The 27,566-nt window shown below is 43.6% G+C and overlaps 1 protein-coding gene across 5 annotated transcripts in view; it reads left to right on the top strand.

Annotated features, from left to right (window-relative positions):
- The window catches only part of Tsc22d3 (TSC22 domain family member 3), a 57,596-nt gene extending 30,382 nt beyond the window's left edge, over nucleotides 1-27,214 (top strand). For 3 of the 5 annotated variants that reach the window (XM_052170720.1, XM_052170724.1, XM_052170722.1), the window contains exons 3-4: nucleotides 25,521-25,572; nucleotides 26,617-27,214. In XM_052170720.1, coding sequence (XP_052026680.1) covers nucleotides 25,521-25,572; nucleotides 26,617-26,847 — 283 coding nt within the window. In that variant the 3' untranslated portion in view covers nucleotides 26,848-27,214. Of the gene's footprint in view, nucleotides 1-24,484; nucleotides 24,836-25,072; nucleotides 25,176-25,520; nucleotides 25,573-26,616 lie in introns of those variants that run through there. The other 2 variants (XM_052170721.1, XM_052170723.1) reach the window with 2 other exon arrangements.
- Nucleotides 27,215-27,566: the final 352 nt, after the last annotated feature.

Below are 27,566 nucleotides of genomic sequence, written 5' to 3'. Positions count from 1 at the left end.
ATATGAAGGGACACTCTGACTTGGGCCGGAGGTAGAGAAGGTATGGCAGCAGGTCCACTAGGTCAGCGGTTCAGGGCCACTCTGGGAGCACTTCTGTTGAGATCAGGTGCCAGAGCCCCTTATCTCAGCAGCATCACCAGTGACCTGTGAGGTGACCTGAAACCTCTGACAGTCAGGCAGGTATCATTGTGGGGTCAGCTGCCTGTGGGAGTAGGAGCTGTTTTCAGGGTTCCTGAGAAGTGAAGATTTCCGTAGAAGATATAAAGATCCCATGCTGATCCCAGGATAGGATCAGATTCATATCAGGAATCTGGAAAACTTGCTTGGAAGCCCTGAGGGAGCCAAACTGTAGACCTGGGGAGAAGTGCTGCCAGTAAACTATAAGTGGGAGTGAGTAAGCAGGGGCCAGGCAACATTATACACTCTTGTTTCTCTGAGGGAACCTCGAATCCAGGCCGTGCAGCCTGGCTTTTCATATTTGGGAACTGTGGAGAGGAAGGAAGATAGGCCCCCATAAAGCCACATGACTGGGGTTGCAGTGAGGGAGGATTTGTTCTGTGTGGACTCCACTATTTCATAGTCCTTTTGAGGGAAGCATTAGTAAATTGGAAGGAAACTAGGCAAGGAGAACAGTGATGTAGTAACACACAGAAAGGATTATCAGGTACAACAAACAAGCATAGCCTCCCAAACTAATATACATAGTCTTACTTTACAAACACCTTCCTATACTATACATACACATGCACACACTTAAATACACGTGCCAACAAATATACACAGAGACTTCACTGCACACTCATCTCACAACCTGAGCATGCTTCCATCACACTTTTTCTGTGAAGATGTCAGTGACCTAAGCAACATCAGCCACAAGTAGAATATCAGTTTGGACAGTTGTTAGAAAAAGACAAGTTCCTTGGGATAGTAGGGACATTTTCTAATACTTCAGGAAAAAAGAAAAGAAAACAAAGAAAGGCTGAAGTCCTCCCACAGGCAGGCTCGTGCTCTGGGTGTGCTTTCACAGGCCAGAAACTCCAGAACTGGGAGTACTGCCAAGTGCTTTATCAAAGGAAACAGCCTGCCCAACAGCTGGAGATGGTCTTCTGCCAGCTGTGTGTGCCTCTTGGTCTTCTTCTTTTCACTCTTCTCCAATCTTCATCTGTCCATCTCCTGCAGCCTTTCACTTTGCTTTGGTAAACGCCATATACAGATATCTTTGGACCAGGGAGAAATTTTCATGCTAAGTAACTAAGCAGATCACAACCCAGCTGGTCTAGAAGAGGCTGTCTTGAGAGGGAATGTGTTGCCCAGAAGCTGGTCTCCAGGAGTAGAGCAACAGAGTGCGCACTATACACCTGAAGTCCTGGGGAGATACAATCCAGTAGTTCCTCCTTAGCCTCCCTGTCAACCCACAGTGGGTGGTAGGTGCCTAGGGAGATTTGTGTGCTGGCAGCAATAGGATATTTTCCAGCAACCTCAGCAACATTACCATCCATATTCATTAATTAGTTAGTTACTTGGATTCACTTCTCTGAGCTTTAGGCTTCCCACTGAGAGAAGAGTCAACAGTGTTGGGCAGAAGAAAGGTGGTCTCTTTCTGGAGGTGGCAGGACTATTGCCAGACACTAAGAAAAGAAGGGTCAAGGGGGACCTCCTGTGACCTCACTTCTTTTTTTGGTCTACATCTACTTGAGACTTCTGGTTTGGCAGCTGAAGTGTTCAGCACCAAAAAATATACATTGAGATGTATTTGTGGAAACAACCTCATGAAAATGAAATCCTCTGGGGTTGCTAAATTCAAAGATATTATTGGTCTCTGTGTGCTGAAGGCAATGCTACACTCTTAAGAGAGCCATAGAGGATTCATTCTATTCTCTGATCACACAGCCTGTACCTCTTGCCTTAGTTGACCCTAAAATGACTCAAGAAAAACCTGATACCCACCTGGACAGGCCTCAAGAGCAGGATCCCTGTTATGTTCATCTCTCTATCCCCAAGTGGTGGCCATATACTGACTGCTTAAGTAATCCATGACCTAAACTACTGACTTTAAGGCTTGGATGCTCAAAGTCACCACATTGGGCTTCTTGGTTATTTATCCAAATTTCACTGAGTACTGATGAGCAAAAAAAAAAAAAAAAAAAAAAAAAAGGTGAATGATATTGGAGCTGGCAGCTCCTAGGTATTGTGCTGCCCAGCATCCTTGTCTCACTTAACATTATGGTTCTTCTACCCTGGCCAAGATCTTGACTCTTCCTTCCCATTCTTCCCTTTCTCCTACCCTGAAGCTTCTACAAGTGAGAGCATTCTTACACTTAATCATAAATGGATTTCAAGCATTATGAGTATACACTTTGGGGCCAGACCTGAATCCTTAGTCACTTCTTAAACCTGATATAACTTTGAGTTAGTTATTAGCTTCTCTGAGCCACAGATTTTCTCTGTGTGAACTGCAAATGGTACAGATAATATTATAAGACTTTGGGGAGGTCTAATTGTGATTACATATGTGTTATATATAAAGTGCTTTGGACATTATTCAGCACAAAGCAGATACCCGATGATCACTAGCTGATGATTTTTATTACTATTCCTCTGTATTTGTGTGATAATGGAGGGATTTGGTCCCACACAGATGGGGTGATAGAGCTGACTTTATGACCCTGACTTAGAACACTTTGAAGACCTTTCAGTAATTTCATTTGTCCAACCCTGGCAACTACAATCTTGAACAGAACAAGGAACAAGTAGTGCCTCTCAGTTGAGTGCCTGCCTGATCATGTCTGTCCCAAGTAATTTCTCCTTGGGCCACATAGATTACACTAGCTCCCAAGTTAGAAGCCAAATGTTTTCTGGAAAGTTCTACCTTCACCATAACATCTCTAACCTGGCTTACTTACTTCCCTCATTTGGGGGCCTCATCCATTATAATTGTCCATCCTGCCCTATGTGCTAATAATACACATTTTCTTGCTTCATATTTCCCAGTCTGTGGTCAAGTTTAAGTACATCTTAAAGTACTAGGAATGGGACTCTAAAGGACTTATCACAGCCTGTTCATGAGAGTATGTGAGTGTGTGCCTACAGCCTTAGAGTGCCAGTTCCTCTACATAGTAAACTTCGTGACAGCAAGGGTTCTTGTTCCTAATCCAACTACAGATTGTTTAACCTGCCATTAGCAGGGACCTCTGGAAAGATGAATGTTCAGAAGGAGGCTGACATGGAATTGACATGATTTGTCTTCACAAACTGAGGTTTGAGGGACTTGACTCCTCCAGATCTCTCAAAGAGTACTTCCAATGGTTGGCACCAGCAGTGTTCAGCTGTGGGGAGCAAATGGCAAGAGGGAAGAGATTTCATGTCTGCTTTGGCTACCACTGATTTCTTATTTCCTCTCCTTTTCTAGTTTGAGAGCATTTGTTGCTGTCTGAAGGACTGGGCAGTGCCAACACCACAATAAACAGCTTGTCCAGTACACACAAGCTCTTTGGACCCTGAAATGTCAGCTGGCCAACTGGCGCACAGCTAGACCCTGGTGCGTGCTGTTTGCATCCGGCCCCAACAATGCCACTCAGCACTTGTAGAGCTATGTGTCATAGCAACGAGGCTAGGGAGTAGGTTACCCACAGGGACCTGGACATAGCTCTGAGAAGCCAAGCTCAGGGACCACACTTAGGGCCTCAGATAAAAATGACTGCCTTAAAGATCCAGATCTTCTAGTCTTAGACCAGCAATGTGGCTGGTCCTTTTTCATCCTGTCCCAGGCTTGGCTCCTTGGTTAGTACCCAGACAGATTCCCTATGCCCCATATGGCTGGAGTGCTGACTGGTGTTGAACAGAAATATCTCACCCAGTGAAAGCTTGTGGAGTGTGGGATATGTGCCTCCAGGGTGGTGTAGACGGAGCATAAAGGGCAAGAGAGCAGCAATGGGGTCTGGTGGCAACAGTGCTAGGCCAGGATCCAGGAAGCCTGGGCTATGCTCCCAGCCTCCGCCACCAACTCCCTTGGTGTCCTTGAGCAAGATCACCCAGAGGGCTGGGTTGGGGGAATAGGCACAGGGCCAAAGCCTTGCCTAGGAGAGGAGCTGCAAAACCTTGTTGATACATCTGAGAGGGAGAGGTTGGGTGTTTGTTTAATCAGGAAGTTTTATCCAGCTACCTCATTGCCATCAAGTAACTTGGATGCATTTTGACCGTTAACACAACCAAGCTAAATGCTTGAAGACATTAGAAAAGATAGGGTAACTTCTTTCTAAATGGTTGTCCTTTAATTTTCTCGTGCCTCTGTCCCAAAACTCAGGGACCCACAGCATGGCACATATTTAGTCCCAGGACTTATTTGACATCTCATCTCTTAGAGTTTCTGAATCTCAAGCAAGAGATTTGCTATTTATCAAATCCTGTGGGTCTTCCGTGGTAATGAACTCATGGGGTGCTCCAGTATTCAACAAAACACAGTTGATAGAAGATAGCAGTGTCTGACACTCAGTAGGTGCTCAATATGCAAGTCAAACATATAATACTCTCATGGAAACGTTGTATCTATTGGTACACATTCCAGGAAGACAGGCTTCTTTCCCTGGAAGAACCAGTTCAGGGGGATGAGGCAGGAAGAAAAAAAAAACCTGTCAGAAAATAGCATGGAGGCACCCACCTTCTATGTATATAGAAGGAAAGTAGGATATAACTATGGTGTGTATGGTGGGGAGGATGTCTGAGCAAAGGACTCAATGCAGTCTGTGAGCCTGTGACACTTTGTATCATAGGAAGGCCACCATGGTGGTGTCAAATCGGCTTTTGGGATCTCTTAGGGAATTGACGTTCCAGTATGGCAATGCTATGGCAAAGCTGAGATTTTAGCATCTTGTCTGGTGCTTTGGGAAACTCACTATTATTATTTCCTACCAGGTGCCAGTTGTCAGGAAGCACCTTGAAGTTGGGAATTACTTCCTGGGGGAATCAGAAAGGTTTAGTTCAGGGTCCTGGCCAATTACTGATAATAAGCAATATCGTGCTGGTCTTCATTGCTGCAGGAACTCCGAGTTGTGTTTTGGTATTTGCAGCTTCTTATGCCAGATTGATGTGCTTTCCATACTTCCACAAATTGATGGGTGAGAGTAACCCAGAAGGAGGGAGAAACAAACAGAAGAAAGGTCTCCTGGTCTTTTGACGTTACAATTGGTATTGATTTTACAAGAATTTTCCATTGAGAGGGCAGTGAACTGAACTCATTTTGCAGCCAACTTGAGTCTTGACACAACTGTCTAGGCCATAAGCTGAAAATCACAGAGGCTGTGAATTTATTTCAACACAGTTGATAGTCACTACTCTCTACAAGGCAAAGCTGGGCTTCCTGTGGTAGGATATAATTTGTATGTGATTCCAGACATTCCCAACTCCTTCCTGTTTCCCCAGAGATGTCATGTGAACCTAGGCCCACATGCTCTAAAGTCTTGATCAGTGAAAGGAGATTTTTCAAGAATGAACGAGCACAAAAAATGATGTTGAGGCAGCAAACAGATGTCTGAAAGAGCACAGAGCTTGAATTACTGACTTGTACTTGTCAGCGTCTCCTCTCCTTGTCTTTTTTTTTTTTTTTTTTTTTTTTTGAGGGAAACACGCAGGAAACAACTGCCTGTTAAATGAATAGGTAAAGAGATTCTTTCAGCTCTAAAATCCTATAGGCTTGTGAAAGAAAACACAGCATCAGGAACGGGAAAGGTTTAAAGTAGAAAATGATTCTGATTGAAAAATTCTAGGACAGTATAGAAAAGGGAAAACTGGGGATGAGGGGTGTCATCGTAGAGTGGGAGTGGCCCTGAGTGGAAACTCCATGACCTAGATTCTGTTCTCAATTATATCACTAATGAGCTACATGACAATAGGCAGGCCACTTCCTGGTTTTATATTTTGTCTCTCATGCCTGTGGCTCCTTATTGATAATGGATGGCCAGCTAAAATCTGACACATAGGGTGAGGAAGAACAGAAATTTTTTTTTTCCTATTTAGCTGTGTGACTTTGTGCAAGTCATTTTCTCTACCTAAATTAAAATTTCCTCATCCATAAATGAAGGAAATAAATCTAGTTGGCCTTGAAGGCTCCTTTAATCTCTGAATATGTAAGAAAACAAAACATAATAAAAAATAAGCCATAAGATGCCAAGTAAGCCAAAGGGGGGCATTGTGCATTCGAGGAAGCAACCAGCCACTGTGGATCATTCATAGCAGGGGAAAAAAAGATGGCATTCTCAAAGCAAAACTTGGGAAAGACAAGGCAAGGTCATCTCAAAAACTGTTGGAAAAGATGTTGCTGTGTGTTTAGTGAGAGAAGACATGGTTGGAAATCATGCTGAGGAGCCACCACCTGGCAGCAGACTCACAAAAAATGAACCTCAAATGGAAAGTAGGGGAGGTGGAACCCTTTCAAGTTAGCAGGGTGAGGGAGTGCATGCAGAACCTGGTCAAGAATCTGTCAAAAGGTATTTGACATTTTAGATTTTATTCTATCGTTGGACTGATTTTTGAGGCAGGCTCTCATGCTGGCCTTGAATTTATCTATGTAGTTGAAGGTGAACCTAAACTTCTTTTTGATCCTCCTCCTTCCATATCCCATTTATGCAGTGCTAGATGTTAAAGCTAGGGCTTCATGTGTGAATGCAAGCATTCTACAAGTGAGCTACATCATCAGCCCACTATTAGTTTTTACCTCCTAGAGACAAAGTCTATGTATCTATGGATGCAACTTACCAAGAACCCTGTAACAATTTCATGACAGAACCAGGAGCAAAAGTTGGAGTATTTGTGTGTTGTTTTTATTCCATCAGCTGGGTGTTCTTAAACAGACCCCAAGGTGAAATGTTAGCCTATCAGAAATAACAGTAAAGAAAAACAAATTCCAGGTAACTGCTCTCTTAGGCCCTTAAGAGGCCAATATACAAAGGCTGGAACTTGATGTTTGTTTGCTTGTTTGTTTGGGCAAACACCTGAGCCTGGCAAAAGCAATAAGGGTTACAGAAGGGAAGAATGTGAGTCCACAGTTAACTCCTCTTCAAACTTAAGCTCTGGGTTTGTAACCTTAGGCTAGTTACAACCTCTTCAGGTTTCTGCTTCCTTAATTGTCATCTATAATGTTTTTCATTGGGTAATTATAAATAAATGAAATAATGTGTGAAAACACTTAGCATAATGCCTAATACATTACAAACTTTCAACAGTAGTAGCTATAATCATTAACATTATCATCATCCTTTCTATGATCATTTCTATCTTTTACTGCTGCTGCTGCTACTACTGTCAGTAAATATGACAGTTTATTATCTATCTTGCCAACATCCCACTCACTTCTCCTGTTTTCTTTGGAATTCTGTCTTGCCATAGGTCTAAAAGTCAAAGCACTGTTTTCTCAGAACCACCTTTTTAACTCCACCTTAACTCCAGTATGACACCAGAATTCTCAAGCACCTTCTCTAGCGTGTTCTACTTCGTCCCAACCTGCCTGTCCATGTAAGCCCCAAAAGAAGGTTGAAGGTTGGAAACAGGTGGCAGGGGACAACCAAATGAGTTCATGCATTGACATCCTGTCCTTAGTTTTCTGGCAAGACTTAGTAAGGTCACCTTTTGCCTCAAATTTCCTCCTTTGGGGAGAGGAAGGTTGAAATGCAGCCCAGAGGGAGCAAGAGCTTTGTCCCCACAAGAGAGGAAGAGAATGGGGGCAACTCTCCAATATTTTCCAGTCCAAGAGGCATTTCAGACCAAGGGAGTACCTTTGATAGGAACACGATTATCATATCTTTGTTGTTTTATAGTGAGACTCATTCCCCTACTTACCCCTAGACCAAAACCCAAGAGCACGTAATGCTCAGTGAGAGGTCCTAATTGCTTCAGATGGGAAAGATTCATGATGTGATCATGCAGAGGTAGAAGATTGCTTGTGCTGAGGAAACTCAGGAGTGTGATCCATACTTCCTCAGCCTCTCAAATTCCTGGAGGAAAGGTGAAGTCACCAGAGAAACTCACTGGCACTAGACCAGTGAGAAGTGAAATCACATTGTAGTATGTAGGTCCTGGGAATAAAGTAAAATGTCCCATTCTGCCTTAAGAACTGAAGAGGAAAATAGGTGGGAAGAATAGACAGGCAGGAACATAAAGGTTGTCTATGGTTGGCAAGATTTCACGGAAGCCAAAATAGTCTCTGCCAAAATGTGGAGTCCCCCAGCCCATGTAACCAAACATGATATATTTCTTGAGCACGTGTTGCGTGTTCCCCATTGCGCTAAAAGCCTTTGTAGGTATTTTTCCAGTCTAGTCCAGTCATTACTCCCTAGAATCCCTTCTTCTTTAATGCTTTGATAAGAGAGCCTTAGGTCAATGCTGGGAAAGCAGGGCCATAAAGTGGAAAGGTAGAAAGTACGCAAGAGGCTTTTCCATGGTAAAGGAAGGCATGAAAGAACAGGATAGGTGGGAAGAGGTACGAAAGCCAGACAGGAGATGCTCTTAAATAGGATAGAGGTAGCCAGGAGAGCAAGTGTGGTAAGGGCTGGCCTCAGAGAGGAGAGAAAAGTTTGGAGAAGGGACGAAAACAGGCCTAGGACATGGGTAGGATTTTGGTGTTTTGTGTTCCTTAGCTGGTGTTCTGTCTGTGAGACACACACACACACACACACACACACACACACACACACAAATCTTCATTTTCGTTACAGCCCTGCCAAAATGGATAGAGCAGAGATACTTATCTCCATTTCACATAAAAGGAAACTGAGACACAGATTAAAATACAAATATCACACAGGTATTTTAATGACAGTGAAGGTAAGATTTGGTCTAATGAGTAGCCTCCTTCACGGTATTGTTTCAAGAATTCTGGGGAAGTCATCTGCTCAATCAAAATCAATCTCTCTCCCTCTCCTTTCCTTGAATATACCTTAATTTCAGTCCCAGTTGCTCCTTTGTTTGGGTTTAAACTGTAGCCCTTTAGAAATGAAAGAGGATAGTGCAGGCAAAATAGGGAGGGCAAGTGAGAATGTCACAGTACCTCAGAATCTGGGGATGCTCCTAGGAATGGGCCTGCGCCATTGTTTCAGTGGAGTAGGGCCAAGGGTATATTGTCAGGGAAGGAAGGTGGTGGCTGCTGGCCAGCCTCCACCCATTTGCATAAGGAGTGGAGGAGTTGTGTCTGAGTAAATGTGGGCAAAGCTGGGAGCTACTGAGTCTGTCCAGAAGCAAGGCTGGCCTCAGACAGCCCTAAAAGGTAACTGCACCAACCAGCTAAGTCCTTGGAAAGAAGTTTGGGGAAGACGTTTATGTAGCCTTTGTGCGGGGAAGGGGAAGAAAAAAAAAACCTTGGCAGTGGCTTGAGAAGGAAGCAGATTGGCCTAAGAAGCTGGAATTATGGAGGGGTAGAATCGGGGAGCTATTCAGGGAGCTGGCCTGGTGCCAGAGGCCAGTCCCAAGAGGGTGAGCAGAGGCTTGAGAGCTCTGGGACCCAATCCAACTTCTGACCTTGAGTCACCATGCAACTCGGCACTTTTCCTACCTCAGCCCAGACACCCATCAGATCTCTGTTATCTTGGCTTCCCGTTTTACAGAAAACTATGTAGAAGTTACTCTCCTGGCTTATCCTCTTGACTGACCTCTGATTTTCCTTCAGCCCTTATACCACCTCTTCCACCTAGTCCAGCATCCCACAAACTTCTTGGGCCTCTAGAAGTTCGTTCTTGTTCCTTTGATCCATGAGCCAAATGGTACAAACAAAACCTAGTCCTGCAAGCAAGGGCCTGACCATCTCACTTTATTTTGGGCCTTTTGACTTTGTTGTTGTGTGGGTTTTTTGATTTTTGTTTTTTGTTCTTCTAAGACAGGGTTCTCTGTGTAGCCCTGGCTGTCCTGGAACTCACTCTGTAGGCCAGGCTGGCCTCCAACTCAGAAATCTGCCTGCCTCTGCCTCCCAAGTGCTGGGATTAAAAGCGTGCGCCACCACCGCCTGGCTGCCTTTTGACTTTAAAAGTATACCTGAAAATCACTTCATCTGAGACCATGGCAGAAAGTTAGAGCTGGTATAAAATATAAAAGTTACTTCTACTACTTATTCAAATCATTTTTGGTTGAGTGTATACTATATGCCAGATGATGCTTTGGGTACTGAGAGTATGCCTGAGTTTATGGATCTCACGGCTACATAGGTGTGTCATTTATGAAAGAAGCACCAAAACTGTAAAAATTTGCAGCTCTGGCCCTCTCATCTTACAGATAAAGAGAATTTGAACCCAAAATGGTTATAGAACTTTTCAGAGTTGTTTTGGTAGGCAGAGACAACTAGGCCCAACTAGGCTTTCCTCACTACTATTCCAGCACTATATGTACTGTGTACTGGAAAGAACTTAGTACCACTGTAAGAGAATGGTAGTATTTATCCCTGTACATATACTCAGGCTTACCTTTTGTGAGAGTATAGCATGACTTTCTTGGCAATATTTAAAATTACATTCATAAGCAATCTTCACCATTACCTCCCCTCTCCTAAAATCCTATCATTGACTTACCCCTTTGAATTAAAGCACCGCCATCTGACCAGGGAAAACAAATTTCGTTAATTTGTTCGTTAGTGCTAGCATAAAATGCTAGGTACTTGGCTTATGGATGGTAGACCTGGAATTCTACTGAAAGACAGGTTGCCGTGGAGAGGCCAGTGCAGAAACAGTCCTGAAACTCTAGGCCAGGCAAGGACAAGGACACAGGTTGCCTGGGGATAAAACAAGAGGAAAGTACCAGAAAAGGAAGCAGAAAGGGTCTAATGCAGGCCCCTACTTGAGTTTAGCCTGGGGGTGTGCGGCAGTCCTGCGAAGACACTTTGATGGGTGACAGTTTGTTTCAAAGTACTTGTTTATTTACCTTTGCTCTTTCCTTTCTCTAATCTAGCCTTCTAGGTAGTTTGCACCTGTTTTCCATTACCAAGGGGCTAGTCACTGCACTGAAATGCAGAGTTATTCCATCCTAGCACCCTAGAGGGGCCCGCTAGTCCTGGGTGGTTGGTGTTTTAGGATCCATCCCTGATGCCATGCAGCTGAGATGAAGGAAAATTCCTAAGAAGTGACATTGGGTGTGAGTTACAGTAACTGCCAAGAATACAACTGTGCCTGAACACCCCTCAAAACAAGATACAGGGGGCTGGAGGTATAGTAAGTTAGTCATACAGTACTTCACAGCAAATGAGCAACCACCAAAACTCTGAGTACACAGTTAGAAACAAACCAATGCTTTGGAATAGAAGTCCAAAGATTCTTAACACCTGTGATTCTCATCCATACAGTAGGCCTCAGATCATATAGTACCCAGCTACTAGGACTGTTTATAAGACTCAAAATGCTGAGGGAATAAAATAAACCAAAGATGTAATCAGGACATGAGAGCTGTTGCCTTTATGCTTTGGTCAGGTGAGGCTTTAGGCTCTCCTTAGGTTGGGGCCTTACAGATCTTCTTTACTCCTGCTGTTTTCTTACATCCGTTTTGCTTTAAACAAGGCCTACCTGCAGGGCATCCCTTTGCTGGTGATTCAGGGTGAGAAACATTCCCCTCACCTATTTTAAGCTGTTCTACATTTTCTACTCCTGAGGTAGATGTGTTTATGCAGAGGACAGTCCCAGTCAAAACAAGATGAAAATATACTGCTGGCTGGGAGCCCCGGGCTAACTGGTTTCAGGTCCTCTCCCAGCTGTCAGCACCTCACAACAGGGCCCTAGGGGTGGGAGGATACCCAAACTACTCCATGCCTCCTTCAGCAGATCCATCTGGGTCTGGTGTTTTCTGAGTTACCTCCAAGGTGGGCTCAAAAGAGTATAAAGTCTGTAGTTTGGTTTCTTGACAGCTAGTCTTGAATACTTGGGCTCACTTTGACTGTCAGCAGGCTACCAGGTAAGCAGCATTCTTTCTGGCTACCAGGTAAGCAGCATTCTTTCTGATTCAGACCAAGTTAGGATTATCACCTTCTTTCCTTGTGAAAAACTAAAGGGTTTTCTCTCTGAAAGACTTTTTATCTTAACAGAGTGCTTGAAGGTTTCAAAACCAAGCGTAATGTTGACAGAGAATTTCCTTTATCTTAGTGGATGTTAGGATATTTTTATCTAGATGGGTTTTGTCTCTCCCTCCCATTTCATCATTCAAGTTATACCACTGCCACTCAGGCCTGCTAGCTCTAAATCCCTCTTTGATATTGGTGCCAATTGAGATTTGGCTTCCCTGCTCCTGGACTTTTATCACCCTCTACTGCTCCCTGTGGATGACCTGTTGCAAACTGACTCAGCCCCTTAAGCTAAAGATGGAAACTGACCAGAGAAACAAAAGTAATACTCGGGCAAACTGTCCCTTTTATTTAAATGGTTAGAACAGCTTACAAGTTAAGAGTAGACACTTATTCAGTTAAATATTTTGGTTTGCAAAGAATGTTGGATTTTCAAAGATCTTTCATGTATTAACTGTAGAATTACTCTCAGAGTATTCTAAAGTTTAAGTGTTAATGAAAGGCCAGTACGTTAATTTGCCTATATTTCTACCTCACTGAAGCTATTAGCAAAGTTCTAACTTTGCATTTATATACAGTTAGAATAGTCATTTGAAAAGTAAAGCTGCGGAGCTTCACATTAAATTTTACATTTTCGGTACTGAGTGTTTTATGCAGTTATACATGGACAAAAATTACAAAAAAAAAAAATCCATGACAGAATTAGCACTAGGAAAACCATTAGCTTTACATCCTCTTTTATAGTGTGTGTCTATTGCCTACATTCAGTCCTTCCTCGTGCTCCTTGTTTTTAGCCTTTCTTGTTTTCTTCATATTACATTGCTTGCTCCCACATGCACATTTGTTTACATAGATACAAATTGTTGTCTAGGTTCTGCATATGAAATCGAATGTGTGGGGGGGGGAGGAAGGGGGTCCCTTTCTGAAATTGCGAGACCTTCGTTGATTGTGCACACTAATTTACATATCAATGCCATTTTCATATTAATTCTTCAAACCACTCCCTTCCACATAAGCTGTGCAAATAACTTCTGAAAGTATGAGAACAAAAATATATAAACTGAACAGAAAGTTTGAAACAGCACTGAAAGGCTTGCACAATTACAGAGCAACTTTTCTAGACATGTTTTAAGATCATGGAGTATATTGCATTCACCCTTTTAACTCCAACAAATTAAGGGATTTGACCACCTACACACACACACACACACCATCTTTGTTTAGTTAAAAATAAGCAGAGTTATCTCTGTTACTAGATCTTAAGGTGTCCATATCATAGTCCTATGAGGCATAAAAGTTATATGAGAAGAGGAATATAGTTCTACTTTTATGGTTGAGGATCTAGGACATAGGGTGTTTAGAAGCCATCTATGTAGTTTGCCAGTTTGCCAGCTCGCCAGTAGCCAATGTGGAAAAAAATACTCTGATCTCTTCACAGAATTTTCTTCCTGCTTGACAAAGAACGGGTATTAGATTATCTCTTAAAAAAATACATTAGGGAAATAATTTCTCTACTCTTCTGTTCATTTCCATCTGTCTGAGGGACCAGCAGCTGCCTATGGAGGAATCATTGGTAATATGACAGATACTTCTGGGTTATCTCCTAACTGTATTTAGACCCTGGTTTCCCAGGAAGTCCAGGGAGTATCTTTTAAAAATCCCTTCTTAGTCACAGAGGTAATAATACATATACTTGGCTATTACTCAGTTTCCATATTTACTTTAGTTCTCTTGCAACTCTGTCAACAAACCAATATCATTAGTTCCAACAAATAACAGGATGCCAGCCAGAATTGTTGACAGGGATTCGTTAGGTTGCTGTTAGAGCACTATCACAGGATAAAGGGGCTAGTGTTCATCTTATTTTGAAAGTGCATGAGCTTTGGCAAGAAACTTTTCCAGGTCAGGCCCACCATCTCTGATGTCTGTAGGTGTTTAAGACTTTTTGTGCCTACAAAGTCTCCACCCACAATGACCCAGGCACTTCTGTATTTGCTTATTGGCACAAAAACAGCTATAAGTTGATCTAAAAAAAAAAATCTATATGGCACTTTGTATTTTCCATTTCCATGCTTTATCCATACAGCCTTCTTGTGGCCTTTAAAGAACTCTGTAGTTGATAAAATGGCTTTACTTTTGTTGTCAGGAAGGGCTAATAGCTGGTTACAATAGTAGTACTTTTCATTGACATTTGACAAAATACAAATACAAGTACAAATCCATAGTGTTTGGGTTTTTTATTCTGGATCTATGGCCAGTCAGAACAACATGGTGGCAGGAGCATGTGGCAGAGGCTACTCACCTAGTGCCGGACAGGAAACTATGAAAGAAATAGATGGGGAATGGGTGCACTCTTCGGAGGGCAGACTAACATTGACCTCCCTTTTTCCAGTTAGGCCCCAACTCCTCCTGAAACAGTGCTACCAGTTGGGTACCAAACATTCAGCATATGAGTCTGTTGGGGGTAATTTTATAGTCAAACCATAATAACTGGTATTGTAGGCTGGCACTAAGATTTTCAAGGTTTTTGACCCAAAATATCTCTTTTTAAGCCTTGCCCACATTGTTTCAAGGAGCAACAGAAGAGAAATGGTTAAAAAGATCACTCTGTTGCTGGCAAGCAACCAGGAAATCCAGGCCTTAGGGAAAAGCATAGCTTTTGCTTATTTCTAAGCCTCAAAATATAGCAGTGAAAAGTAAAAATAAAATACAGTGCCCAAATGAAGGAAGGTCACAGATCAGATGCATATCACAGAAAGCAAATTCCCCTCGTGCTACCCCTTGAGCGGAAAGAGTTGGTGAATAGTGGGGACAGCCTCCTGGCCAGGGGCGGGCTCATAAATCATAACAGGGTAATAGTGATGATACAAGTAGGTAAGTTTCTGCCTTGGATCAGGGTAGGGATGGGCATGTCTGCAGCAGAGTCCTCAACTAGTATTTTGTAGTCATCCCTAGAAAGTTGCTGATGGGGAATAAATGAGTCATATCCCTTCAGCAAACATAGGAAACACATTTGATTGGGTAGATCTCTAGCATGGACCTTCAAAGTTTGTTCATTGATCAGACTGTGATCTAAAAAGTCATATCCCCCACCTCCTATTATCTGGCCAGAGTTCTCTCTTCCCCGCTGTGATGCCCCATTTCCAACTTTCTTGGTTTCATGGGATGGTAATTATCAAAGACAGCTATGAAGTGCCTTAGAATCTATTTCTCATAACAAAGAGGCAAAAATTCTCCAACGTTTAGATATAAATCAAAGTAGTTCAGGAAGGCTGGCCATGGTGGCCTACACCTGTAATCCTGGCACTCAAAAGGTCGAAGCAGAATGGTCTCTGCAAATTCAAGTCAACATGGGCTACACAAAGCAAGTTCTAGTCAAGGCTGTATAGCAAGAAGCTGTCTCAACACCCCTGACCCCCTTTAAAATAAAGACACAAAACAACAAAGGGTAGATTTGAAATTACCCTCTAATAAATAGTTCTTGTGTGGTCTGATGAAGTTTCTAAGAGTGGGAAACATGGAAACTTAGGCAGCTAGCCATGATTTGAGCACTGACTTGATTTAAAGTGCTGTGTCTTGCTATATTGCCATATACTGTGGCCTTATTGCTTTACTGAGAGTCATAGGGAAACTGACAACCACGGAGAAAGGGAGGTGAAACACCTCTTTGGCTGCTTATCTCTAGGAATCAGATTGTGTGAAAGGCTAAAGGAAGTATTTGCATAAGTAGGTATATGGGTGCTTTGGGCTTCTCTTTCCTTCAAATCATGTCATTAAAAAAACAAAACAAAACAAACCTTCCCCTTCTTCTGAAAAGTCTCACTAGTTAAAGCTAGAGCCAGAGCAGCTTGCTGCAGTGACCCATCACTTCCCTCCGTGTCTACTGTGAAGATGTGCTTTCTATGAGTCTAAATCGTGTTCTTAACTTACATTGCCCAGCAAATGCAGAAAGTATTTCGATAATTTACTTCCTACTGAAGCACTTCTCTTAGTGGCTACATGCAGCATGTCTTTAGGGTTGCTTTCCATTGGTAAGGAACTTTTCTAGTTCCTCAAATTATAACTCCAAAAGATACTGAGTTCTAGGAATCATAACAATAATGGCTGTCTTCAGGCACCACAGTTGTAGGTCTGGAAAATAACTGAGGTTTTTTTCCTCTGCCCTTCAAATAACGCTTAGAGGTGACCAGTCAGAGAAGGCACTTTTGCCAGGACTGGCCCTAATTAGAACTGTCCTCAGTAAGAACCTGTGGAGTCATTCCTTAGGAATCCCATATGATTTATTTTGCACAAATGGCGCCTGTCTTTATTTCTCCTATATTTGAAAGAAGACTCCATTATATGTATGATTGGAAACTTTGAAAACTAGTTCTGGCAGTGCTAAGGATTTCCTGTTCCCAGTGTGCAGTGCTCAAAGCTGGTTTCTCAAGTGACCACCTGAATACCACTCCAAGTTTCTTCTAAGATCCTGTCACCTGTGACTTCTTCACAACACATAGCTAGCTTTTAATGTCATAATAGAGGCCATGAATTTTATACTCTAGAATTTGTCATCTTGTCATATCTTGTTATCTTACTGCCTCTTTGAGGACATAAGGAAGCTGGAAACAGGAAAGGAAGAACAGAGAAAGATAAGGAGAGGGAAACTGGAAGGAATGACCTTCTTGTGTGAAAGGTTGAGGAAAGTGTGTGTGTGTGTGTGTGTGTGTGTGTGTGTGTGCATGCATGAGTGCATGCGTGAGTGCATGCCTGAGTGCGTATGTGTGTGTGTGTGAGAGAGAGAGAGAAAGAGAGAGAGAGAGAGACTGAGAGACTGATATGAGAGTGTTTTATTTTTTTTTCTCTTTCTTCCTGAGAAGGTTTATCCTTGTAGCATTTTTTGGGTCGGGGGGTGGGGGGGGAGGGCTGCCCAAGAAATAAGTTGATCTATTTCTCTGCTTTCTGTTTTAAGACAAGTGCACCCTTACTTTCCAAACATTCCCCACTGCCTCCCACTCCATCTGGCTGCCTTTTCACCATCCAGAAAGCCCAAGGATAGAGTAGGACAGATTAGATGCTTTGAAATCTACATAGCCTCTCTCCACACATTGTAGAGTCCCACAAAAGAGGCCCAAGGATCCACCTCAAGTGAATGTTGTTGAATAGCTGTGATATAAAGGGGGCTCTACTGAACACAATATGAGACCTATTGTGGGTTCAGGAGCCAAAAGCCCTGAAGGGGCTGGCATTATTAACCATCTTTAGATTTTGGAAAGAATTTGTATTACTTCAAAGGTCGTCTGTTTAATTGTGGCACACATAGTAGAGCCAGGTTTCTACTTTAGAGCCTCTGCCCTCTTCACAACTCCTTGCTTGCTATCTCTGCCTCCCTGACAAAGTCCTTATTAGTAAGCCTCTTTTCTGTTGGCTCTGCCACCCTAATCGAGTCCTCTTGGGTTTTGTCTCCTAAGCATTTTTAGTAGCCTTAAGTCCTTGATTGTACCAATCAAAGTAACCTTGGCAACTGCTAGGGGGAAAAAAAAAACGATCTGGAATTTTGACTCTCAGGATGGCTTCATAGAACCATGTGGGTAAGAAGGCCCTGCCAGTGTCTCCTTGGCCTGTATAAACTGGAGCAGATTAAACAAACATGCTTATTTGCCATATTTCCCTCTTGTTTTCTCCAGTTCTTGTAAGGTTACAGTGGATCAAGAATTTAAGAGAGCAGTTACTTGCCTTTGTAAACAAGTCTCTTAACCTGGGGATGGGGTGCAAACAGCCTCAGTACCTACTTAATCATATAGAATGAGAGTAGGATCAAGAGCTGGCCAACGGAGGAAGGCCAAGCATATGGCAGAGAGAGGTTAGAACCCTATAACCCTATATTAGCCTTGAATTACAAACTCTTCTTGGCACTGTCAGCCACAGTGTCAGAAAAAAAAAATTGTCCTACAGAAACTCCATATTCTGTGGTTGCTCCAGGTAAGCAATGGCCAAAGAGAGGACATGAAGCGAATAAGAAAAACTGAGCCCTCCCTATGGAGTGAAGTTAGGCCCAGAGGTGGAAGTGGTATGGTGCACATGAACTCCAAGCTACTCTCCTGTACCAAGCCCTTGTTCTTGTTTTGTTTGTTTGGTTTTTTCCCCTTTAAATAAACCTTTCACTAAGGTCTAATAGTAGGGAGAACTTCTGATGTTGCCACAAACTTAAGATATTCCAGAAGAAAGCACAATATATGTCTTATATTACCTAGTTTGCTTTTACCTAGGTTAATTTTACAAACTTCCTTTTTCAGGAAGTCTACAGATCAATTATTGGTGAGGGTGAAAATAAGGCTTATAACAATTGTGGAGGTTGATTGTACCAGCCTCAAGACATCAGGGAAATGGCAGGTATAAACACTTACATGAGGTTCATGACCTTTAAGATCCAAAGTTAAACTGCATTCCTGATGACACTCTTAATAGAAGACATCCCAATAGTTAGCCATCAAAGTTGAGGTAATGGAGGTGGTTTGACAAGAGCAGTTTTTACTTCTGTGAATGAGGGCCAGGGGATAGTAGAATGCCTTTTTAAAATGGAGTTCAGTTCTTCCTGCCATCCCTAGTGTCACTCAAAGATTGTTTGTGAGGCTCACTTGGGACCCTGTCCAGAAGGGAGCTGAAAGGCACAATTCATTGCTCTCGCCATCATCCAGTGCCAGGGTGTGCCCCAAATCATTTGCTAGAGCTGCTTCTCCAAGAGAGTATCTTTTTATCAGGATTGCCTTTGCCCTCCCCTACACCATTGCCTTCAGCATTTGCATCTACATCCTTCCCATTTTCCTGCCCAACAAAATTAGGGCTCTAAGCCCTGGCCATGCAAGGCAAGTCACACGATCTACAGAGAACAAGGCACTTTCTCTGTCAACGTCTTTTCTTCTTGCTTCCCTCCTTCTGGACTTTGGGGATTTTCCATGGAGTCAAAATAACTATGTAAGTGGCAGTTGCCTTCCTGTCTATAGTCTCCACATTGGAGTGGAACCAGAGGGGAAGAGAGAAGATAAGAAAGAAACAAGGACAGATTATACCATGACATTTCAGCCTCCTTATTCCCCAAGCCTCTTCAGAAAAGGGGACAAGTAAGTAATAAGAACTAGATAGAACCTCAGATAGGAGGGGGTTGTGGTTGAGGAGTAAATGGGGAGAGATGTTTTTTTACCCATCCCATTAGCACTGTACTAATGCTCAGACACTCAATATCCTTTTTGTATTTTCCTTTCTAGCTCCTAACCCAGTGTTTGTTTTGTGGCTGGTCCCACACCTCTCGCATCATGTCCTTTTCCGCTTCTCCTGACATAGGACCCTGTGTTTTGCTGGCAATATTGCTGAATCCTTGGGTGGAACATTCCCTGTAGAAAATACGGAAGACTTTCCTATAAATAGTTTCCTTCTGGCTATGTGGTATACAATGCTTCAAGTGTGACAAAAAGGGAAGTAAGATGTTCCCCCTCACTGCCTCCTCCAACCTACCACACCCACCCCAGACTGCTCTCCACCCTTTTCAGCATGCTTCCATCCAGTGTGAAACTTCTGCTACTAGGATTTTTCCCAGTTACCTATCTTCTGTCTAGTCAGAACCCCAAGTAGCAGGAGCTGTTGTCCTGATGACTTTGGCTTTTATAAAGTAGAATAGACCAATGAGAATGTGATTGCATTCTGCCAGCTCAAGCAATACATTACCTTTCAGGGGCTCTTGAAATGAGAAAGGTTGGTTCCATCCTCATTACAACACTCTCCTTTGGCCAGTTACGTCTACTTCCTTGCAAAGTACTGAGATTAGAGCTAAAAGTGAAAGCCAGTGAAGGCAAGTGTTGCTGGTGTGCTGGCTCCAGATCTAGGCTCTATTTCTGTGTTGCTGGACTGTTGAAGCGTTAGGTTACTTACTAGTTCCTTTATGGACTGCACTTGCACAGGACACAAGGATATGATCAGCAATTTATTCAGAAGTATTAGACCAGATAATCGATATAATGTACTGTGCAATCTTCCACCTCACTCCAAGGTTTTGTTCAACTATTTTGAGAAGAAGAAAGTTAATGATTTAGGTTCTTCCCCTCCTTCAATCTTCTTGTCCTTGTTATTAGGAAATCTTTGTATGGAGACATTTAAGTTAGTTTTCTTTCAACCAACACTAGGGTTCTGTCATTCTTTGAAAACTAAGATAAAGCCTACTTTTCATATAACAGAACTGTGGGTATATACAAGAAGGGAGACTGGTCTAAGTGTGGGTTGAATCTACGGGATAGTGGATCATTCAGAAAAAAAAAAGCTTGGAATAAGCTTGCTCCTTCTTTCCTTCCCTCCCTCCCTTCTTCCTTCCTTCTCCTTTGACAAAGGTTTACTGTGTTGGTCTGACTTTTGAACTCACAGAAACATTCCTGCCTCTGCTCCCACCTCTTGGGATTAAAAGCAAAATAATGCCCAGCAAAGTTTGTTATCTTACTGACCTAATTTTAAAGACTGGGAAACAGCAAGAATAAGAAAAAACAGGGAGATTTAATTAAGGATGCCAGTAAGTGGGGGCTCAAAACTTTGAGGTTTGATTAAAGTGTAATTGTCACTACAAGACTACACACTTTGTTTGGAATAGCATGTGCTCTGAAACTATATATATTCATACCTTTCTGGAACTACCAAGTTAGATTAGTGACTCCCATTTCTTAAACTGACATGACTTTGAGGACTTTACAACTGTTTTGAATTGATCTGAATGAACATGACCCTCTTCTAAAGTTCTTAGGGACAGTTTGAATATTTTCCCCATCTTTAAATGTCAAACAGCTGGCTATGCTCAAAACTTAAAGTTGCCCTTAGAACCTCTTGTATACCACCGATGTTTGCTGGCATCCTAGAGGCATTTTCTCTTCACACTTTCTTCCTCCTTACCTGTATCTGACACCTCCAATTCATTCCTCCTCTTTATAACCTCTCCTTTTTCAGTGAACCCACTTCTTGAACCACAGATAAACTTAGTTTCTAGGTCAGTAGATTGGTACTACAATGTAATTCACTATCTTGGGCAAGGTAGCCAAACCCTCAATTTCTTCATTTGTAAATGGTAGTGCAGGGTTTGTGGTATAGCCAGCACAAGGCCAACCCATTGTTAGTATGCCATTAATGGTAACTACTGCAGTCAGTGATTCTCAAACTCAGCTTGTTTTTTAATTGAAGTATAAGTTAGCGAGCAATTCAATGCAACCTTCTGGGCAACCCCCTATTCCTTCCTTCCTTCCTTCCTTCCTTCCTTCCTTCCTTCCTTCCTTCCTTCCTTCCTTTCTTTCTTTCTTTCTTTCTTTCTTTCTTTCTTTCTTTCTTTCTTTCTTTCTTTCTTTCTTTCTTTCTTTCTTTCTTTCTTTCTTTCTTTCTTTCTTTCTTTCTTTCTTTCTTTCTTTTTCTCAAACTACCTGAATTTCTCAGTCACAGTTTCCAAATTATAGAATCTGCACAAAAATTATTGTTTTAGCCGAGGGGGGGGGTTGGGGGATGGGTGGTGGTGGTGGTCGTGGCGGCGCACACCTGTAATCCCAGCACTCTGGGAGGCAGAGGCAGGCGGATTTCTGAGTTCGAGGCCAGCCTGGTCTACAGAGTGAGTTCCAGGACAGCCAGGGCTATACAGAAAAACCCTGTCTCCAAAAAACCAAAATCCAAAAATCAAAAAAAAAAAAATGATTGTTTTAACTTCTGTATTTTTCTGTTGTTATTTTGCTTCTGCCTGCCTGTCTTATCCCTGCCTCCCACTGCCTTCCCACCATCTCCCTTGGAATCTTCAAGTGAAAAACTTCAGAGAGACTCTCAGACCATGAAGCTCTAGGTGGCAAATGGCAGATAATAGAGCAGGGAACTCCAAGAACAGCTAAGCTGCTAATTTAAAAGTGGTTGGTTGGTTGAGTTGGGTTGGTTTTTTTCAGACAGTTTCTCTGCCTAACCCTGGATGGCTGTCCTGAAACTCTGTAGACCAGGTTGGCCTCAAACTCCGAGATCACTTGCTCTTGCTTCCCAAGTGCTGGGATTAAAGGCGTGTGCCACTACTACCTGGCAAAATTATTTTCTCTTCAGATAACGTTCCTGATGATCTATAAATACTATCTATACTTTGTTCTGCTTGCTGGATACCTCTTAGTTGTAAATACCATGTTCAAAGAGCCTGAAGTTTAAAATGTCCTGAGGTTGACATTATCTCCCACCTAAAATGATCTGAAATGGGATTATGCAACAGGTTTCCTTGGAGAGTTTACTGTTCAGTTCTTTGCAACTGCAGTGAGAATGAATATGTTACCATTAAAATCTACCAGTTGAGCCCTAATTCATAGCTGAAAACAGTGACTGTTAAGTTATAATGCACTAAAAGCCAGGAAGAGGTCAAGGCCTTCATATTGGGCTTGGCTGGAGCCTTGGCCAGGATGTCAGTACCAGGTACCCGTTTAAGAGAAATATCCTGAAGCAAATAATTACCTCCTTTGCTGATAAGAGGTCCCAGTACTTTTCCAATAACATGATTGCACTAGAATTTCATTGGACCATAACTTGTGCGGCACTGATTTATGGGTACTTACCTTAAACATCATGCAAACTATTGTATACGTTGGTGGAACTTAACGTTCCTCTAGTTCTGGGTTGGTTGTTGTAAACAGTATTGGTTATTGCATCGCTTATTCCTTTCTCTACCCATGCTGTTTCTTATGTTTGCAGTTCAGATTTTGTCCACCAGGTGGCCTTTCTTAGGAAGGAGTAGGAAGAAAGAACCTCAAGGCGTAGATGCCACCTTTTCCTTCCTTCCTTTCTTATGCCAAAAGGATGAAACTATATTTTAATACAAACACGTAATTTTTATTAAACAGCAACCTTGTTTCCTATGGAATCATTAACTACTCTTCAATGGTATATGTATAGTTGGATCCATTACTACTAGACACTTAGGGCTATAACATATCATCTTAGTTTACTTATTTCTAGAGAAAACAGTAGTTGGTAAATAAAAGTGGATTTATTCTTATTATGGCAAAATTTCCCCCTGGGATGGAGTTTCTCTTTGAATTTCCTGTATCATTCATTATTTCATATTTTATGAAACAAACTTGAAGGGAACAATAAAACAAAACTTGAAAGAAAACCAGAAAGTATGCACATGTAGACAGAACTGTTATCAGCACTTGAGATTCCTGTGATGCATGACCCCCTTGGTGTCGATACTTCAGGGTTCTCAGTTTGGGAACACCTGGAGAATCCTAAATCCTCCTTTCTTCAGGTTCCTGTTTACACTGTTACATTATCACAGGAAAGGACTTTCCTGAGTCATTTTGTATTTCACTTTGGATTGTAGTTTTCTTTTCAGCTTTCTGTTTATAAAAAAAAAAAGTAACAAAATGTTGCTATTAAAAACTGAAATCATGTTGCTATAGACTATAAATAACCCCAGCATTTAGAAGACTTGTGATTAGAGGCTAGCCTGAGCTATGTAGACAGACCCTGTCTAGAAAGAAAGGAAGGAAGGAAAGAGGGAAGGGGGGCTGGAGAGGGGCTCAGAAGCAAGAGCTGTCCTTCCAGAGGACTGGGTGGACTGTTGCAGGGCTGGCTCACAACCTTCTGTAACTCCAGTCCCAGAGAATCCAACAATGCACTGGTGGTACACAGTCATCCATACCAGCAAAAGACCATACACAGGAGATTTAAAAAAAAAAAAAAAAAAAAAAAAAAAAGGACAAGGGCTCTTAGGTAATGGCGTTGAATGTATTTTCTTGGCAGAGTAGGGTAGAGAGACCAAAGAGAAAGGGACCGGTATCTGTTGTCACTCCATTGCCAACTCCAGTACCCTGTCAGCTTTCAATATCCTCTGTCATCCACCCACTGCTCCCTACTATGTGTCCATCCTATATCTCATGCAGACCGCCCATTATTCCCATAGCTGTACTTTTCAAGGAAGAGATGGATTGAGTGGGTTCTAGTATTTGTACGAGGCTGGGTAAGCATCTGGCTAGGTGAGGGGACAGCTCAGGTTCTCCATGAATAACATGCAGGTGGAAAGTCTGTTTCCAAAGAAAGAGATTGACTGAGGGGTTAGTCGGCTGGAGAAAGTGAGGAATCGTGGGGGTAGGCATTCCTAGTGACTGGAAAGACTGCAGAGCCAGTTAGAGCATGCTGACTGGCACCCGAAAAGAAGAGCTTTTAAATGCAGTACCGCCCTCTGCTGAATGCTTTCTACCTCCTGTTAGAACATTTCTTTCTCTAGAAATCGGCTCCGGTTTGGTTTTTACCAGCCTCCAAAGTCCTCTTTGGAAATGCCAATTGGCACAAGAAAGTGCTGAACTGTTTACAGTCCCTGACTAAAGGTTCAGGGAGGGGATGTGGTTTAACTGGGCCACAAAGCCCAGTACAGGACTCATTTGCATGGCCCCTGACGCCATGTGACGCAGCTGGCTCCTCCTATATAAAGAAGCAGGAGCCGAAATTATCTCTGAGTCTGGGTTGGACTGGCGGCTGTGGAGTTTGTGACATACTAGGTGACACCCTTGGAGTCACTTCCCTTCAACTCCAGCTTGGACGTGCCTGCCTGGCTCAGGGTCTGCATTGCAGCCTACTGCCTGCTCCAGGGCCTTGACTGCAGCGCCAGAGCCTAGCCCATAGCGGCGCGCCAGCAGCCACTCAAACCAAGCACAGCTTCCCGGCAACCCGAATCATGAACACCGAAATGTATCAGACCCCCATGGAGGTGGCGGTCTATCAGCTGCACAATTTCTCCATCTCCTTCTTCTCTTCTCTGCTTGGAGGGGATGTGGTTTCCGTTAAACTGGATAACAGGTAACCACTGGTCCTAACTCAAGCTCTGAAGTGAGCTAGGGAGCCTGCGGGGGCAGGGCTCTGAAGTGGACCTCAGAGCTAGCTAGCTAGCTAGCCTTGCGCTGGTCCCTGTTCCCTGCGGTGTAGCATCCTGGGAAGGGGCGGGGGTAGGGGACGCAGGAAGGGGGGGTCACCTCCGCGCTGGGATCCGCCGGCGGTGCGTCCCTGCGGCTGCTGCGCGGTGAAAAACAGCAGCTGCAGCCAGGAAGACAGAGGGCCGGCAAGCTAGGCGAGGCTGGGGCAGGGAGAAGGCCGGAAGCTTCTAAATCGAGAAGGAATTCCTAGCTAGGTTCGGAGTCCGGTAGGTTTGTCTGGGACCTTTGGGGCCTGCAGTAGGGGCTTCCTTGGGCGCGCGCTCCATTGTTTGCAAATCGCCCAAAAGCAGGCCGCTCAGGCCAGGGAGCCCCAGAAACCGAGAGGCTCCAATCCTTTGGAAGTCAGGGCGGAGCCCTCACAAGACCTATGGGGGTTGGGGAAAGTGCAGCTTCCTGCCGGGGCTGGAGAGCGACCTAAAGACTCAAGTGTCTGGACTTCAGGCCAGGGAGGCAGGGGAGAGGAAGACCCTGGGCAGATGGAAGCCTTCAGCCACAGCTGTCTTGTGTACTTAGAGTGACTAATGGGTGGCTATGCTTTTTTGTCTTTGCAGTGCCTCCGGAGCCAGTGTGGTGGCCCTAGACAACAAGATTGAGCAGGCCATGGTGAGTAGCATCACTGCGTCAATTGCTGTCCTCTGACTTAGCTGCAGCTTATGTAAGTCTGAACAGATTTAAGGGCATGGATGCAAAAGTGTTTAGCCAGGACCCTAAGGAAAATAACTGCTAGCTTCCCATCCTCACTGGAGACCTTAGAGTACAATTAGCAGGGTGCTCCCTTTTGACTCCTCCATCCCAGGGCTTTACAGCAGCCTCTGGCTCCCTCCTGAATGGTGCAAGGGGAGAGCCAGGACTCCTGAATTGTCTGCCTCCTGCAGTTGGCAGGGACCAGAGCTCATTGGATGCAGTTGCACTGCAGTGCCTCTGCAGAACCTGGGCCAGGGTTGGGAGGAAACAGAAAGCAAAGCACCCCACCCTTTTTGCTGGCCCGGCTCTGACTAGGTAAAGGTGATACTCCACAGAGCAGCTAAGATGCTGCAGAAGCTTGAGACTTGTTTCAGTGACAAGCTCTTAGACTGTGCTATAAAGCTTAATGTCACATTCCTTATCCCTCAGAATATTCAAAGGGTATATAGCAAGCAAGCTCCGTCTCTCCCCAGAACAAGGTTCCTGTGTCCTGTCTGAGTCTGCAAGACAACTGTGACTAAGTGTACTGTGCAGAGGAGGAAATGCCAAAATAGATGAAATAACAATTTCATATTCTTGGAGAGTATTTGGAAAGCAGACTAACAATATGGGGTGCACTGTAGGCTTAACCCAGGAAGGCTTACCCAGGATAACTTTACACCTAACTGGGACAAACTAAGAGCTCTTACCCTAGTCAGATTTAAAAGTCATAAATAACTGTGAGGGAACCTGCCTGGAACAAAGCTGGGTTCCCAACCTGGTGCAGAACAAATCCTGCAACTCTCCTGGACCAGAGTCATAAGTGCCTCGGAGAAGAGCATGTGAAGACTTGATCTGCAGGCACAATATACTGTAGGAGGGCTGCATGATGGTGGCTTAAAGACCAGGGCAGCAGATCCGTAGCAGGGTGACAGTGCTGCGGAAGGACCATGATGGCTAACAGATAGCTTTGTTCCATGGCAGGATCTAGTGAAGAATCATCTGATGTATGCCGTGAGAGAGGAGGTGGAGATTCTAAAGGAGCAGATTCGTGAGCTGGTGGAGAAGAACTCCCAGCTGGAGCGTGAGAATACCCTCCTGAAGACGCTGGCAAGCCCAGAGCAACTGGAAAAGTTCCAGTCCCGGCTGAGCCCGGAAGAGCCAGCATCTGAAGCCCCAGAAACCCCAGAAGCCCCTGGTGGTTCTGCGGTGTAAGTGGCTCTGTCCTTAGGGTGGGCAGAGCCACAACTTGTTCTACCTAGTTCTTTCCAGTTTGTTTTTTGGCTCCCCAAGCGTCATCTCATGTGGAGAACTTTACACCTAACATAGCTGGTGCCAAGAGATGTCCCAAGGACATGCCCATCTGGGTCCACTCCAGTGACAGACCCCTGACAAAGAGCAGGTCTCTGGAGACTGAGTTGCGTGGGGCCTAGTAACCCCAAGCCAGTAAGCCTGTCATGTCACCTGCCCTGGGGGCTCCCAGGGCCTGGGCAACTTAGTTACAGCTGGCCAAGGAGAAAGTAGTTTTGAGATACGAGCCAGTGTTCTCCAGAAAGTATAAGGGGTCTGTTTTTTTTTTTTTCATTTCCATGGACATCTTCCACAGCTTCATCTGACAACGACTGTTCCTATGAAGAAGCCACTTGTGTTTTAAGCAGAAGCAACCTCTCTCTTCTCCTCTGTCTTTTCCCGACAGGGGCAGAGATGGGAGAGATTGAGCCAAATCAGCCTTCTGTTGGTTAATATTGTATAATGCATGGCTTTGTGCACAGCCCAGTGTGGGGTTACAGCTTTGGGATGACTGCTTATAAAGTTCTGTTTGGTTAGTATTGGCATAGTTTTTTTCTATGTAGCCATAAATGCGTATATAAACACCCATAGGGCTAGATCTATATCTTAGTGTAGTGATGTATACATATACACATACACCTACA

The sequence above is a fragment of the Apodemus sylvaticus genome, chromosome X (genome assembly GCF_947179515.1).
Source record: "Apodemus sylvaticus chromosome X, mApoSyl1.1, whole genome shotgun sequence".
NCBI classification, from domain to species: Eukaryota; Metazoa; Chordata; class Mammalia; order Rodentia; family Muridae; genus Apodemus; species Apodemus sylvaticus.
The sequence above is the reverse complement of the archived record's forward strand: the minus strand, read 5'-3'. Positions and strand labels throughout refer to the sequence as shown.